This window comes from Brassica oleracea, chromosome C6 (genome assembly GCF_000695525.1).
Source record: "Brassica oleracea var. oleracea cultivar TO1000 chromosome C6, BOL, whole genome shotgun sequence".
NCBI lineage: Eukaryota > Viridiplantae > Streptophyta > Magnoliopsida > Brassicales > Brassicaceae > Brassica > Brassica oleracea.
In genome coordinates this window covers 39,506,720-39,524,261 of record NC_027753.1, presented here as the reverse complement: position 1 = coordinate 39,524,261, position 17,542 = coordinate 39,506,720, and the positions used below count along the sequence as shown (strand labels likewise).

Below are 17,542 nucleotides of genomic sequence, written 5' to 3'. Positions count from 1 at the left end.
TGAGGAAGTACGCGAGGTTATGGTCCAGTATACACAATGTGCTGACCCGTCGGAGAGTGCTGCCCGCAAGGAGAGGTTCCGGAGGGCAGAAGCAGAGGGTCAACTCGAAGAAACCGCAGCAAGAATGGTTCAAGCGTCCCTGGAAGATAATGAAGACGACTACCAAAATCTTAGAAGCGCAGAAGAAAATCTCTTAGCGGAAAGGATACCCGCCCAACTTAGACTCGGGCCTATGGCTCCTCCTTCGCTCCCCACTGATCAGAGTGTGATGAATGCGAGTGTAAAACGAAAACCAGGACGCCCCTCAGGAAGGAGAACAACACAGAACAGTCCTAAAACCAGAGGCACTACCTCCCTGAAGAGGACGAGTACACAGTTGAAGCCGCCACTAGCTCGGAAAACACAGAGGGCAGATACCCCAACAACCCGGAACCCAAGAGCTAAAGTGGGTACATCCCGAGCAGGAAGAGAGAAGTCTTCATCGACAACCAACTCAGAAGACCAACCTCTGTGCAACATGATCCCAGCTTCTACACGAAGAAAGATGGATTTTCAAAATTCATCTTCTCTCGGTCCTTAAAAATCGGGAGTTGGAACTGTCAGGGGTTAGGGAATCCCCGGACAGTTCGTAGGTTAGGAGAGATGAAAAAACCATTTCCCCCGACGTTCTATTCCTCTCAGAAACCAAAAATCAGAAACCAAAAATCCCGACAGCTTCGTGCTCAAAAAGACGAAGCAGCTAGAGTATGAAAATAGTCATCTAGTCCCCCCGACGGGGCATGGCGCTGGTGGTCTGGCTCTCATGTGGAAGAAGGAAATTAAATTAAGTGTACTGAGCTCCTGTGCTAATCTGATTGATACTTGCATCGAATATGAAGGAAAAAATTTCTATGCTTCCTTTATTTATGCTGATACTGACAAGCCAACGAGACGGATCTTCTGGGATCATCTCCTGTCCATAAACTCATCGCGTACGGCTCCATGGTTCATCACAGGCGACTTTAACGATTTAACCTGCAATGCTGAGAAAGTCGGTGGACCGGAAAGACCAGAAAGCTCCTTCTCAGACCTGCGTACATTCTTCTCTGAAGGTGATCTATATGACCTGCAACATTCAGGAGACTGTCTTTCATGGAGGGGAAAGAGAGGAGATTTCTTCGTCAGATGCAGATTAGACAGAGCGGTAGCCAATGGCCACTGGGCGGAGCTATTTCCAAAGGCGAGATCACAGTACCTGACCTATGAAGGCTCCGACCACAAACCCATTGTCTCCTTTTTCGAACCAGACAAAAGAAAGCGTAGAGGCATCTTTCGGTTTGATAGAAGACTGAGGGACAATCCCGAAGTGAAAGCCCTAGTTAGCCAGGTCTGGAACGAGGTGCATCACACATCTGTCAATGACAAAATCAGCGCTGTTAGAGCTGCCATCGCTGGATGGAGCAAACAGCAGTACCAGAACAGCAGGCTCATTATCGAACAAAAAAAAGAAGAGTTGGAAGAAGCATTAACGAGTCCCGTCAATGACACTGACCTGATTACTAGAGTGTCAAACGAACTCAACTCAGCTTACATAGCAGAAGAAGCATACTGGAGACAACGAAGCCGTCTGCTTTGGCTTAGTCTCGGAGACCGTAATACGGGGTTCTTTCACGCAACTGCAAAGAACCGGAAGAGAGCAAATGCTTTTTCGGTAATAGAAGATGTCAGTAGTTTATCAAGAAGACCAGATAGGGAAAGTGATTGTCAAGTATTTTCAGAAACTATTCTCTTCAGTTGATGGGCAGAGAGAAGAGACGGTACAGCAGGCCCTATCGCCAATGGTGACTTCAGAGCAAAACGAAGGACTAATCAGAACCCCATCAGCGGCGGAGATTAAGGAGGCTGCTTTCGCCATTCACGCTGACAAAGCGCCAGGGCCGGATGGTTTCTCCGCTGGTTTCTATCATTCCAATTGGGACACGGTAGGCATGGAGATAGTGAAGGAAGTGCAAGGTTTCTTCAACTCGAACAGATTGCCGGAAAAAAATCAACGACACGCATATTCGGCTCATCCCGAAGGTGCAAAGCCCACAGACAGTGGCGGAGTATAGACCCATTGCTTTGTGCAATGTGTACTATAAAATTATCTCGAAGATCATGACGAAGCGACTCCAACCTCTCTTATCTGGAATCATTTCCGAAAACCAGTCCGCCTTCGTACCAGGTCGGGCCATCTCGGATAATGTTCTCATTACGCATGAAGTCCTCCATTATCTCAAGACGTCAGACGCGGAACAGCGATGCAATATGGCGGTGAAAACCGATATGAGCAAAGCTTACGATCGACTAGAGTGGGAGTTCATTCAGTGTGTGATGTGTCGGCTGGGTTTTCACCCGAAATGGATTGCTCTTGTGATGCAATGTATATCTACTGTTACGTACTCTTTCCTCATTAACGGCGCGCCTAGAGGAAAAGTCACACCGAGTCGGGGAATCCGTCAAGGAGACCCACTCTCACCATACATCTTCATCTTGTGTAGTGAGGTTTTCTCGGGCTTATGTAACAGAGCGCAATCGGAGGGTTCCCTACAAGGAATTAGTGTAGCTCGGGGGAGTCCTCGACTAAACCACCTTCTATTTGCCGATGATACCATGTTCTTTATAAGAGCAAGCAAAGAAAGTAGCGAGGCCCTGAAAAGGATCTTAACTCAGTATGAAGAAGCATCCGGGCAATGCATCAACACCGACAAATCCTCCATCACATTCTCCAAAAGAACCCCATCGCTGCTCAAAGATACAGTCAAGGATATTCTCTCGGTACAAAATGAAGGTGGAACGGGCAAATACTTGGGACTGCCAGAACTCTTCGGTAGGAAGAAAAGAGATCTTTTCGCATCAATTGTCGACAGGATCAAGCAAAAAGCATCCGGCTGGTCCAACAGATTTCTATCAACCGCCGGGAAGATGACGATGCTTAGAAGTGTTCTCTCCCCAATCCCGTCATTTGCCATGACCTGTTTTCAGCTCCCGGTTTCCCTTTGCCAGCAAATCCAGTCCGCCCTAACCCGATTCTGGTGGGATAACAGCAGCGGTAGTAATAAGATCGCTTGGATTGCATGGACAAAACTGATCCTCCCGAAGGAGCAGGGCGGATTAGACTTCAGAGATATTCAGAGCATCAATGATGCATTCTTAGCTAAGCTCAGCTGGAGAATTATTCGAAATCCTGAGAGCCTTCTTGGAAGAATCCTTCTCGGCAAATACTGCCCTACCGGTGACTTTCTGACATGTTCTGTTAGCAGTGCCCCATCTCATGGATGGCGTGGGATCTTGGTAGGCACAGATATCATATTAGAGAATGCGGGATGGGCTGTTGGTGATGGAGCAAACCTCAGTGTGTGGGAATCTCCCTGGCTCAGCCTCACCCAACGAGAAAGACCTATGGGACCGGCCCCGAAACACCTTACCAATCTCAAAGTTGCAGACCTTTTCCTGCCAGAGAAAAATGAATGGGATCTTGCAAGGATAAGCCAGTGGCTCCCGTTTGAAGAGGAGAAGATTAGAATGTTGAAGCCAAGCCTGAGTGGAGCTCCAGACAAGATCTTTTGGTTAAAATCCGCCAGTGGAGAATATACGACGAAGACAGGCTACGCGACGGCTCTTCCGCTCCATCTCGATCAAGCTTTGATCCCTCAAGGAGAACCTGACTACAATTGGAAGCAAAATGTGTGGAACCTCCATACTGCTTCGAAGATTAAATTGTTTGTGTGGAAAACACTCCACGGAGCCTTACCGGTTGGTGAACAACTACTGGCGAGACAAATACAAGTTGATGGGAAATGCAAGCTTTGTGGTCTTTCCGAATCTATTGATCATCTGTTCCTTCACTGCAAATTTGCTAAAGAGGTCTGCAAATCAGCACCGGTGTGGCCAAGCAATGATTACAGCGGAACGATAGATTTGAGAAGTGAATGGCGTAGTCTCTGCACTAGGAAAAATCTCCCCCCGACAGGACTCTCGTCGGGAGCTCTAGCGCCTTGGATTCTGTGGCAATTATGGAAAGCAAGGAACAGTTTGATATTCAAGGATAAAGGCTTCTCGGCAACAGAAGTTATCTCCATGGCTATAGCTGCAGCTCGGGAATGGAACGACAGCCAGCACAAGACCCCTGTTTTGAGCCGCTCGCAACCAATTAGAACGATCCCTCAGGAGAGGTGTGTCCTGGTAAGATCTGATGCTGCCTGGTCGGAGGCAAATAATATTGCAGGGCTTGGATGGATTGTTAAATCGCAGAGTAGAACATCTTCTTTTTCCTCGCCGAGGAGATTTGTAGGCTCCCCACTCGTAGCAGAAGGACTGGCTCTGCGTGAGGCTGTGACAAAGTGCAAAGAACTTGGCCTCACTAGGGTGAGATTCGAGTCTGACTGTGATCAACTCATCAAAGCCCTGACCTCAGACTACCCTATGGCTGCACTCTACGGCATCGTCTCTGATATTAAGTCTGTTGCTCTATCTTTTGAATGTATTTCATTTTCGTGGATCTCTCGTGAGAAAAACAGTGAGGCATATTCATTGGCAAAACAAGCCTTGGTGGCTGAGGTTGCCTTAATGAACTCACCTAAATGTTGGCTTTATCAATTAATGAATGAAAGTTTGTGTTTCAAAAAAAAAAAAAAAACTACTATTAAATCACTATTTTCTTGAAAAACGGAGACAGTAATGGCTCCAAACCTCTTTCAACATCATCATATGTTAGTGCAGGATGCAACTATGCATTTAAACAATATTTTAATAATTTTTGAATTTTTTTCAAAATCTATATGTTAACCCATACAAAAGTATTGAATTTTGGAAAATTCTTTATATACTGAAGCCTAAGATCTTTAGTGTTGTTTTAAAATTTCTGACCACATTTTACGTTTGTATTATTGTATGCTAAACTCTCTTTCATGGTATATGGGAACCATTATAATTTTTTATCAATTAATTTAGTAAAACTTCATAATACTCCTTAAATCGAGGAATAACCACTATAAAATCGTAAAAAACGGAGACAAAAAGGCTGAAAACCTCTTTCAACATCATCATATGTTAGTGCAGGATGCAACTATGAATTAAAAAAATATTTCCATATTTTTTGATATTTTCTCAAAATCTACTTGTTAACCCCTACAAAAATATTAATTTTGGTAAATGCTTTATATATTGAAGCATATTATCTTTAGTGCTGTTTTAAAATTTCTAACCACATTCTACATTTGTATTAATGTATTCTAAACTCTCTTTCATGGTATGTGGGAATCATTATAATTTTTTATCAATTAATTTAGTAAAACTTTTTAATACTCCCTAAATCGCTGGAATAAACACTATTAAATCGTTATTTTCTTGAAAAACGGAGGTAACAAAGGCTCAAAACCTCTTTCAACATCATAATATGTTAGTGCAGGATGCAAATATGCATGAAAACAATATTGTCATATTTTTTGAATTTTTTTCAAAATCTATGTGTATTGAATTTTGGTAAATTCTTTATATACTGAAGCCTAAGATCTTTAGTGTTGTTTTAAAATTTCTGACCACATTCTACATTTGTATTAATGTATTATAAACTCTCTTTCATGGTATATGGGAACCATTATAATTTTTTATCAGTTAATTTAGTAAAATTTCGGAATACTCCTTAAATCGAGGAATAACAACTATAAAATCGGTATTTTCTTGAAAAATGGAGACAACAAAGGCTGAAAACCTCTTTCAACATCATCATATGTTAGTGCAGGATGAAATTATGCATTAAAACAATATTGCAATATTTCAAAAAATATTGAATTTTGGTAAATGCGTTATATATTGAAGCCTATAATCTTTAGTGTTGTTTTAAAATTTCTAACCACAGTCTACATTTGTATTAATGTATTCTAAACTCTCTTTTATGGTATGTGGGAATCATTATAATTTTTTATCAATTAATTTAGTAGAACTTCCTAATACTCCCTAAATTGGTGGAATAAACACTATTAAATCGTTATATTCTTGAAAAAAGGAGGTAACAAAGGCTCAAAACCTCTTTCAACATCATCATATGTTAGTGCAGGATGCAACTATACATTAAAACAATATTTCCATTTTTTTGAAATTTTCTCAAAATCTATGTGTCTACAAAAAATATTGAATTTTGGTAAATGCTTTATATATTGAAGCCTATAATCTTTAGTGTTGTTTTATAATTTCTAACCACATTCTACATTTGTATTAATGTATTCTAAACTATCTTTCATGGTATGTGGGAATCATTATAATTTTTTATCAATTAATTTTGTAAAACTTCTTAATACTCCCTAAATCGGTGGAATAAACACTATTAAATCGCTATTTTCTTGAAAAACGGAGGTAACAAAGGCTCAAAACCTCTTACAACATCATCATATGTTAGTGCAGGATGCAACTATGCATTAAAACAATATTGTCATATTTTTTAAAATTTTCTCAAAATCTATGTGTCCCTTCAAAAATATTGAATTTTGCTAAATGCTTTATATATTAAAACCTATAATCTTTAGTGTTGTTTTAAAATTTCTAACCACATTCTACGTTTGTATTAATGTATTCTAAACTCTCTTTCATGGTATATAGGAATCATTATAATTTTTTATCAATTAATTTAGTAAAACTTCATAATACTCCCTAAATCGGTGGAATAACTACTATTAAATCGGTATTTTCTTTAAAAACGGAGGCAGCAATGGCTCCAAACCTCTTTCAACATCATCATATGATAGTGCAGGATGCAACTATGCATTAAAAAAATATTTTCATATTTTTTGGAATTTTTTCAAAATCAATGTGTTAACCCCTACAAAAGTATTGAATTTTGGTAAATTCTTTATATACTGAAGCCTAAGATCTTTAGCGTTGTTTTAAAATTTCTGACCATATTCTACGTTTGTATTAATGTGTACTAAACTCTATTTCATGGTATATGGGAACCATTATAATTTTTTATCAATTAATTTAGTAAAACTTCATAATACTCCTTAAATCGAGGAATAACCACTATAAAATCGATATTTTCTTGAAAAACGGAGACAACAAAGGCTGAAAACCTCTTTCAACATCATCATATGTTAGTGCAGGATGCAACTATGCATTAAAAAAATATTTTCATATTTTTTGGAATTTTTTCAAAATCAATGTGTTAACCCCTATGTGTTAACCCCTTAAAAAATATTGACTTTTGTTAAATGCTTTATATATTGAAGCCTATTATCTTTAGTGTTGTTTTAAAATTTCTGACCACATTCTACGTTTGTATTAATGTATGCTAAACTCTCTTTCATGGTATATGGGAACCATTATAATTTTTTATCAATTAATTTAGTAAAACATCATAATCCTCCTTAAATCGAGGAATAACTACTATAAAATCGCTAAAACGGAGACAACAAAGGCTGAAAACCTCTTTCAACATCATCATATGTTAGTGCATGATGAAATTATGCATTAAAACAATATTGTCATATTTCTTGAAATTTTCTCAAAACCTATGTGTTAACCCCATTCAAAAATATTGAATTTTGGTAAATGCTTTATATATTGAAGCCTATTATCTTTAATGTTGTTTTAAAATTTCTAACCACAATCTACATTTGTATTAATGTGTGCTAAACTCTCTTTCATGGTATATAAGAATCATTATAATTTTTTATCTATTAAATTAGTAAAACTTCATAATACTCCCTAAATAGGTGGAATAACTACTATTAAATCGTTATTTTCTTGAAAAACGGAGGCAGCAATGGCTCCAAACCTCTTTCAACATCACCATATGTTAGTGAAAGATGCAACTATGCATTAAAACAATATTTTCATATTTTTTGAAATTTTCTCAAAATCTATGTGTTCCCCTACAAAAGTATTGAATTTTGTTAAATTCTTTATATACTGAAGCCTAAGATCTTTAGTGTTGTTTTAAAATTTCTGACCACATTCTACGTTTGTATTAATGTGTACTAAACTCTCTTTCATGGTATATGGACATCGTTCTAATTTTTTAATCAAAAAGTTTAGTAAAACTTCATAATACTCCAAAATCGGTGGACTAACCACATCTAGGAAAACGGAGACAACAAAGGCTGAAAACCTCTTTCAACAACATAATATGTTAGTACAGGATGCAACTATGCATTAAAATAATATTGCCATATTTTTTGAAATTTTTTCAAAATCTATGTGTTAACCCTCCTACAAAAATATTGAATTTTGGTAAATGCTTTATATATTGAAGCCTATAATCTTTAGTGTTGTTTTAAAATTTCTAACCACATTCTACGTTTGTATTAATGTATTCTAAACTCTCTTTCATGGTATATAGGAATCGTTATCTTTTTTTATCAATTAATTTAGTAAAACTTCATTATACTCCTTAAATCGAGTAATAACCACTATAAAATCGATATTTTCTTGACAAACGGAGACAACAAATGCTGCAAATCTCTTTCAACATCATCATATGTTAGTGCAGGATGCAACTATGCAATAAACAAATATTTTCATATTTTTTGAAATTTTCTCAAAATCTATGTGTTAACCCTTCAAAAATATTGAATTTTGGTAAATGCTTTATATATTGAAGCCTATTATCTTTAATGTTGTTTTAAAATTTCTAACCACAATCTACATTTGTATTAATGTGTGCTAAACTCTCTTTCATGGTATATAAGAATCATTATAATTTTTTATCTATTAAATTAGTAAAACTTCATAATACTCCCTAAATAGGTGGAATAACTACTATTAAATCGTTATTTTCTGCAACAATGGCTCCAAACCTCTTTCAACATCATAATATGTTAGTGCATGATGCAACTATGCGTTAAAACAATATTTTCATATTTTTTGAAATTTTCTCAAAATCTATGTGCTAACCCCAACAAAAGTATTGAATTTTGGTAAATTTTTTATATACTGAAGTCTAAGATCTTTAGTGTTGTTTTAAAATTTCTGACCACATTCTACGTTTGTATTAATGTGTACTAAATTCTTTTTCATGCTATATGGGAACCATTATAATTTTTTATCAATTAATTTAGTAAAACTTCATAATACTCCTTAAATCGAGGAATAACCGCTATAAAATCGCTATTTTCTTGAAAAATGGAGACAACAAAGGCTGAAAACCTCTTTCAAAATTATCATATGTTAGTGCAAGATGCAATTATTCATTAAAACAATATTGTCATATTTCTTGAAATTTTCTCAAAATCAATGTGTTAACCCCTTAAAAAATATTGAATTTTGGTAAATGCTTTATATATTGAAGCCTATTATCTTTAGTGTTGTTTTAAAATTTCTAACCACATTCTACATTTGTATTAATGTATGCTAAACTCTCTTTCATGGTATATAAGAATCATTATAATTTTTTTTCAATTAAATTAGTAAAACTTCTTAATACTCCCTAAATCGGTGGAATAACTACTATTAAATCGCTATTTTCTTGAAAAACGGAGGCAGCAATAGCTGCAAAACTCTTTCAACATCATCATATGTTAGTGCAGTATGAAACTATGCATTAAAACAATATTTTCATATTTTTTGAAATTTTCTCAAAATCTATGTGTTAACCCCTACAAAAATATTGAATTTTCGGAAATGCTTTATATATTGAAGCCTATAATCTTTAGTGTTGTTTTAAAATTTCTAACCACATTCTACATTTGCATTAATGTATTATAAACTCTCTTTCATGGTATGTGGGAATCATTATATTTTTTTATCAATTAATTTAGTAAAACTTCTTAATACTCTTTAAATCGGTGAAATAAACACTATTAAATCGTTATTTTCTTGAAAAACGGAGGTAACAGAGGCTCAAAACCTTTTTCAACATCATCATATGTTAATGCAGGATGCAACTATGCATTAAAACACTATTTTCATATTTTTTGAAATTTTCTCAAAATCTATGTGTCCCTACAAAAATATTGAATTTTGGTAAATGCTTTATATATTAAAGCCTATAATCATTAGTGTTGTTTTAAAATTTCTAACCACATTCTACGTTTCTATTAATGTATTCGAAACTCTCTTTCATGGTATATAGGAATCGTTATAATTTTTTATCAATTAATTTAGTAAAAATTCATAATACTCCTTAAATCGAGGAATAACCGCTATAAAATCGCTATTTTCTTGAAAAACGGAGACAACAAAGGCTGAAAACCTCTTTCAACATCATCATATGTTAGCCCCTTAAAAACTATGAAAACCTCTTTCAACATCATCATCATAGGCTGAAAACCTCTTTCAACCTCTTTCAACATCATCATATGAAAGCCTCTTTCAACATCATCATAGGATGCAACTATGCATTAAAACAATATTGTCATATTTCTTGAAATTTTCTCAAAATCAATGTGTTAACCCCTTAAAAAATATTGAATTTTGGTAAATGCTTTATATATTGAAGCCTATTATCTTTAGTGTTGTTTTAAAATTTCTAACCACATTCTACATTTGTATTAATGTATGCTAAACTCTCTTTCATGGTATATAAGAATCATTATAATTTTTTATCAATTAATTTAGTAAAACTTCATAATACTCCCTAAATCGGTGGAATAACTAGTATTAAATCGCTATTTTCTTGAAAAACGGAGGCAGCAATAGCTCCAAACCTCTTTCAACATCATAATATATTAGTGCAGTATGCAACTATGTATTAAAACAATATTTTCATATTGATTGAAATTTTCTCAAAATCTATTTGTTAACCCCTACAAAAGTATTGAATTTTGGTAAATTCTTTATATACTGAAGTCTAATATCTTTAGTGTTGTTTTAAAATTTCTGACCATATTTTAAGAATGTATTAATGTATTCTAAATGTATTCTAAACTCTCTTTCATGGTATGTGGGAAGCATTATAATTTTTTATCAATTAATTGAGTAAAACTTCATAATACTCTTTAAATTGAAGAATAACCACCATTAAATCGCTACTTTCTTGAAAACGGAGACAGCAAAGGCTGTAAACCTCTTTCAACATCATCATATGTTTGTGCAGGATGCAACTATGCTTTAAAACAATATTTTCATATTTTTCAAAATTTTCTCAAAATCTATCTGTTAACCCCTACAAAAATATTGAATTTTGGTAAATACTTTATATATTGAAGACAATAATCTTTAGTATTGTTTTAAAATTTTTAACCACATTATACATTTGCATGAATGTATGCTAAACTCTCTTTCATAGTATATAAGAATCATTATAATTTTTTTATCAATTAATTTAGTAAATCTTCATAATACTCCCTAAATCGGTAGAATAACCACTATTAAATCGCTATTTTCTTGAAAAACGGAGGCAGCAATGGCTCCAAACCTCTTTCAACATCATCATATGTTAGTGCCGAATGCAACTATGTATTAAAACAATATTTTCATATTTTTTGAAAATTTCTCAAATCTATGTGCAAACCCCTACAAAAGTATTGAATTTTGGTAAATTCTTTATATACTGAAGCCTAAGATCTTTAGTGTTGTTTTAAAATTTCTGACCACATTCTACGTTTGTATTAATGTGTGCTAAACTATCTTTCATGGTATATGGGAACCATTATAATTTTTTATCAATTAATTTAGTAAAACTTCATAATACTCCTTAAATCGAGGAATAACCACTATAAAATCGCTATTTTCTTGAAAAACGGAGACAACAAAGGCTGAAAACCTCTTTCAACATCATCATATGTTAGTGCCGGAGGCAACTATGCATTAAAACAATATTGTCATATTTTTGGAAATTTTCTCAAAATCTATGTGTTAACCCTACAAAAATATTGAATTTTGGTAAATGCTTTATATATTAAAGCCAATAATCTTTATTGTTGTTTTAAAATTTCTAACTACATTCTACGTTTGTATTAATGTATTCTAAACTCTCTTTCATGGTATATCGGAATCATTATAATTTTTTAACAATTAATTTAGTAAAACTTCATGATACTCCTCAAATCAAGGAATAACCACTATATAATCGCTATTTTCTTGAAAAACGGTGACAACAAAGGCTGCAAACCTCTTTCAACATCATCATATGTTAGTGCTGGATCCAACTATGCATTAAAACAATATTGTCATAATTTTTGAAATTTTCTCAAAATCTATGTGTTAACCCTTTTAGAAATATTGAATTTGGGTAAATGCTTTATATATGAAGCCTATAATCTTTAGTGTTGTTTTAAAATTTCTAACTACATTCTACATTTGTATTAATGTATGCTAAACTCTCTTTCATGGTATATAAGAATCATTATCAATTAATTTTGTAAAACTTCATAATACTCCTTAAATCGGTAGAATAACCACTATTAAATCGCTATTTTCTTGAAAAACGGAGGCAGGAATGGCTCCAAACCTCTTTCAACATCATCATATGTTAGTGCAGGATGCAATTATGCATTAAAATAATTTTTTCATATTTTTTGAAATTTTTTCAAAATCTGTTTAGTAACCCGTACAAAAATATTGAATTTTGGTAAATGCTTTATATATTGAAGCCTATAATCTTTAGTGTTGTTTTAAAATTTCTGACCACATTCTACATTTCTTTTAATGTATGCTTAACTCTCTTTCATGGTATATGGGAATCATTATAATTTTTTATCAATTAATTTAGTAAAACTTCATAATACTCCTTAAATCGGTAGAATAACCACTATTAAATCGCTATTTTCTTGAAAAACGGAGGCAGGAATGGCTCCAAACCTCTTTCAACATCATCATATGTTAGTGCAGCATGCAACTATGCATTAAAACAATATTGTCATATTTTCGGAAATTTTCTCAAAATCTATGTGTTAACCCCTACAAAAATATTGAATTTTGGTAAATGCTTTATATATTAAAGCCTATAATCTTTAGTGTTGTTTTAAAATTTCTAACTACATTCAACGTTTGTATTAATGTATCTAAACTCTCTTTCATGGTATATCGGAATCATTATAATTTTTTATCAATTAATTTAGTAAAACTTCATAATACTCCTCAAATCGAGGAATAACCACTATATAATCGCTATTTTCTTGAAAAACGGTGACAACAAAGGCTGCAAACCTCTTTCAACATCATCATATGTTAGTGCTGGATCCAACTATGCATTAAAACAATATTGTCATATTTTCGGAAATTTTCTCAAAATCTATGTGTTAACCTATAATCTTTATATATTGAAGCCTATAATCTTTAGTGTTGTTTTAAAATTTCTAACTACATTCTACATTTGTACTAATGTATGCTAAACTCTCTTTCAGGGTATATAAGAATCATTATCAATTAATTTAGTAAAACTTCATAATACTCCCTAAATCGGTGGAATAACCACTATTAAATCGCTATTTTCTTGAAAACGGAGGCAGCAATGGCTCCAAACCTCTTTCAACATCATCATATGTTAGTTCAGGATGCAACTATGCATTAAATAATTTTTTCATATTTTTTGAAATTTTTTCAAAATCTATGTAGTAACCCGTACAAAAATATTGAATTTTGGTAAATGCTTTATATATTGAAGCCTATAATCTTTAGTGTTGTTTTAAAATTTCTGACCATATTTTACATTTCTTTTAATGTATGTTTAACTCTCTTTCATGGTATATGAGAATCATTATAATTTTTTTATCAATTAATTTAGTAAGACTTCATAATACTCCTTAAATCGAGGAATAACCACTATAAAATCGCTATTTTCTTGAAAAACGGAGACAACAAAGGCTGCAAACCTCTTTCAACGGCTTCAAACCTCTTTCAACATCGTCATATGTTAGTGCAGGATGCAACTATGAATTAAAACAATATTTTCATATCTTTTAAAATTTTCTCAAAATCTATTTGTTAACCCCTACAAAAACATTGAACAGATTTTGAGAAAATTTCAAAAAATATGAAAATATTGTTTTAGTGCATAGTTGCATCATGTACTAACATATGATGATGTTGAAAGAGGTTTGCAGCTTTTGTTGTCTCCGTTTTTCAGAAAAATTGTGATTTTATAGTGGTTATTCCTCGATTTAAGGAGTATTATGAAATTTTACTAAATTAATTGATAAAAAATTATAATGATTCCCATATACCAAGAAAGAGAGTTAAGCATACATTAAACGAAATGTAGAATGTGGTCGGAAATTTTAAAACAACACTAAAGATTATAGGCTTCAATATATAAAAAATCTACCAAAATTCAATATTTTTGTAGGGAACCTACAAAGATTTTGAAAAAAATTCAAAAAATATGAAAATATTATTTTAATGAATAGTTGCATCATTCACTAACATATGATGATGTTGAAAGAGGTTTGGAGCCTTTGTTGTCTCCGTTTTTCAAGAAAATAGCGATTTTATAATGGTTATTCCTCGATTTAAGGAGTATTATGAAGTTTTACTAAATTAATTGATAAAAAAAATTATAACGATTTCCATATATCATGAAATATAATTTAACATACATTAGAATGTGGTTAGAGATTTATAAACAACACTAAAAAGTTTAGGCTTCTGTATATAAAGCGTTTAATGTAAAACTTAATATTTCGTATGGGTTTATAAATAGATTTTGACAAAATTGAAAACCATAACAATATTGTTTTAATGCATAGTTGAATCTTAAACTAACATATGATGATAGTCAAAAAGGCTTGGAACCTTCGTTGTCTATGTTTCTCTAGAAAATAGCGATTTTATAGTGGCTAATCCAACGAATTATGAAGTATTATGAAGTTTTACTAAATTAATTGATAAACAAATTAGAACGATTCTGATGCACAATGAAAGAAAGTTTAACATACATTAATAAAAATGTAGAATATAGTTAAAAAATTTAAAACAACACTAAAAAGTATAAGCTTTAGTATATAGTGCGTTTAACGTAAAACTCAATATATTCGTAGCAATTTATACATAGATTTGGAGAAAAAATAAAAAAATATGACAATATTTTTCAATGGATAGTTGCATCATGCATTAACATGTTATAATGTTCAAAGAGGTTTGGCACCTTTGTTATCTCTGTTTCTCAAGAGAATAGCAATTTTATAGTTGTTATTCTACTGATTTAGATAGAATTACGAAGTTTTACTAACTAATTGATAAAAATTAGAACAATTCTCATATATCTTGAAAGAGAGTTTAACATACATTAATAAAAATTTAGAATGTCGTCATAAAATTTAAAACAACAATAAAAAAATATAAGCTTCAGTATATAGAGCGTTGAACGTAAACTCAATATTTTTCGTATGGGGTTAACACATAGATTTTGAGAAAAATTCAAAAATATAACACTATTGTTTTAATGCATAGTTGTCTCATGTACTAATATATGATGATGGTCAAAGAGATTTAAAACCTTTGTTGTCTCCATTTCTCTAGAAATAGCAATTTTATAATGGTTAGTCCATTAATTTCGGGAGTATATGAAGTTTAACTAAATTAATTTATTAAAAAAAATTGAACGATGCTCATATACCATGAAAGAGAGTTTAGCATACATTAATACAAATGTATAATATGGTTAAAAAAATTTAAACAACACTAAAGATTATATGCTTCAGTATATAAAGCATTTACCGAAAACTCAATATTTTCGTAAGGGGTTAACACATAGATTTTGAGAAAATTTCAAAAATATGAAAATACTGTTTTAATGCATAGTTATATCATGCACTAACATATGATGATGTTCAAAGAGGTTTGGAGCCTTTCTTGTCTCCCTTTTTCAAGAAAATAGCAATTTTATAGTGGTTATTCCACCGATTTAGGCAGTATCATGAAGTTTTACTAAATTATTTGATAAAAAAATTATAACGATTTTCATATACCATGAAAGAGAGTTTAACATATATTAATACAAATTTAAAATGTGGTTAGAAATTTTAAAATAACACTAAAAATATCACTTCAAAAATAATATTATAAATATTTTTCATTTTTTTCAATCTTTTTAAATAAATTATCAGAATGAGTGATTTTGATTTTAAAAGATAGAAGATTCATTTTATCTTATGTGATATATATATATCTTAAAATAGAGGCGAATTAATTATACTAAACCAAATTTAATATAAACATATATAATGTATTTTACTAAAGTAAATATAATATAAAATTAACTATGATATTATCGTTAGAAATTTTTAATTATATCAAGAGGATGATAAATTATCAACTAAATCACTAAAATTATTCATTGATTAGTAATTGAGCATAAAATATGACTAAACTTAAAATTATGGAGAGCATGACGAATCAGCAAATTCACTTTTCAAATAATAGTATATATCTTTTATATATCAATCCATCTATTTATAACTTACATAAGATGTTTTATTTTGAAAATTTAGAATTATTAATTGACATAAAATATTTGTAAGAAATAAATAAATATACATTATAAATAGGATAATATAGTCAAATATTATTAATTGACAAACATCTTATATATATACATATATAAACAATCAACAGATATACAAACAATTACTTTTTCATGTCGTGAAATGTGATATATTTGTATTTTATTAAAAAAAAAATCTGCGTGGGTGCACGGATGGAAGTTTAGTTTGGGTCTATTGTGCTTCCAGTTATGCGATATCCTATTGAGCATTTTGAATGAATTTGGGTTAATATTTGACTGCTCTATGGAGTTGAGATTGGATTAGTGCGTCAATAGCAAACGCGGGCTTTTAATTTATGATTTTAAAGCCTGAGCTTTAATCAGATATACTTGACTTTTAAATCTTGGGCTTTTACTTTTTAGGGAGATACCAATAGTTACTGATACCTTACTTTTATTTACATGTGAATATTTTCGAAATGTAACTATTTAAGAATAGTTACTGGCATCTTTCTCTTTCAGTTAAAAAGAAAAGGCATCTTTCTTTTCGGTTTAGTTTCAGTCTCCTTTTTAAGAGCAAACATGCTAATATGCTATCAGAGATTATTCAAAGTTTATAATCTAATTATTACATAATTGACAGGGAAAATGATAATCTGATATGAATAGTATTATGCTACATTAACATTTCATTGGTTTATCTTATTTAGAGACAAGTTCGTGCACTGAATTGCCAATAAGACTCTTACACGAACTCGTCAGGAGAATATTTGAATCAATAGAATGTTAGAAACCTTATTATATTTATTCATAGATAAGTCCTTCTTGGTCGGCCATCTACCATAAAGAAAAGTATAATTTTTATTTCAAGAAAACAAAAGAGACGTGAAGCCAATTCGAACCATCGAACTAAATATTGACATACAAAATAGATGTCAAAGAAAAACGTGTAATACACGGAAACACACTGTTGCTCTGATGGCTAAGACTATAATAATGGCTTCACTTTTACGGTAATGGATACTATTTGAAGAAATCATTCATTGAATTCATGTAACAGTCAGTTCCATGTTGTTTAAAGTAGCAGTAAATACGCGATGAAGTTTCTATATATAGAACCTTTGTTTTTCAATAGGAAAATTCTATGATTAGGGTTAAATCAATAAA

The 17,542-nt window shown here is 32.1% G+C and overlaps 1 protein-coding gene across 1 annotated transcript; it reads left to right on the top strand.

Moving 5' to 3' along the window:
• Positions 1–2,136: 2,136 nt before the first annotated feature.
• On the top strand, positions 2,137–16,819 carry LOC106298188. The gene is made up of 2 exons (XM_013734265.1): positions 2,137–4,578; positions 16,799–16,819. The coding sequence occupies exons 1-2, from the start codon at positions 2,137–2,139 to the stop codon at positions 16,817–16,819; spliced, it is 2,463 nt and encodes an 820-aa protein (XP_013589719.1).
• The last annotated feature ends 723 nt before the right edge of the window (positions 16,820–17,542 follow it).

Excerpts from the sequence above, each read along its gene's own strand:
- LOC106298188 (XM_013734265.1), top strand. The coding sequence starts at position 2,137 with ATGACGAAGCGACTCCAACCTCTCTTATCTGGAATCATTTCCGAAAAC. Across the intron at positions 4,579-16,798 it reads AACAAGCCTTGGTGGCTGAG|GGAGATACCAATAGTTACTG; the intron begins GTTGCCTTAATG and ends TTTACTTTTTAG.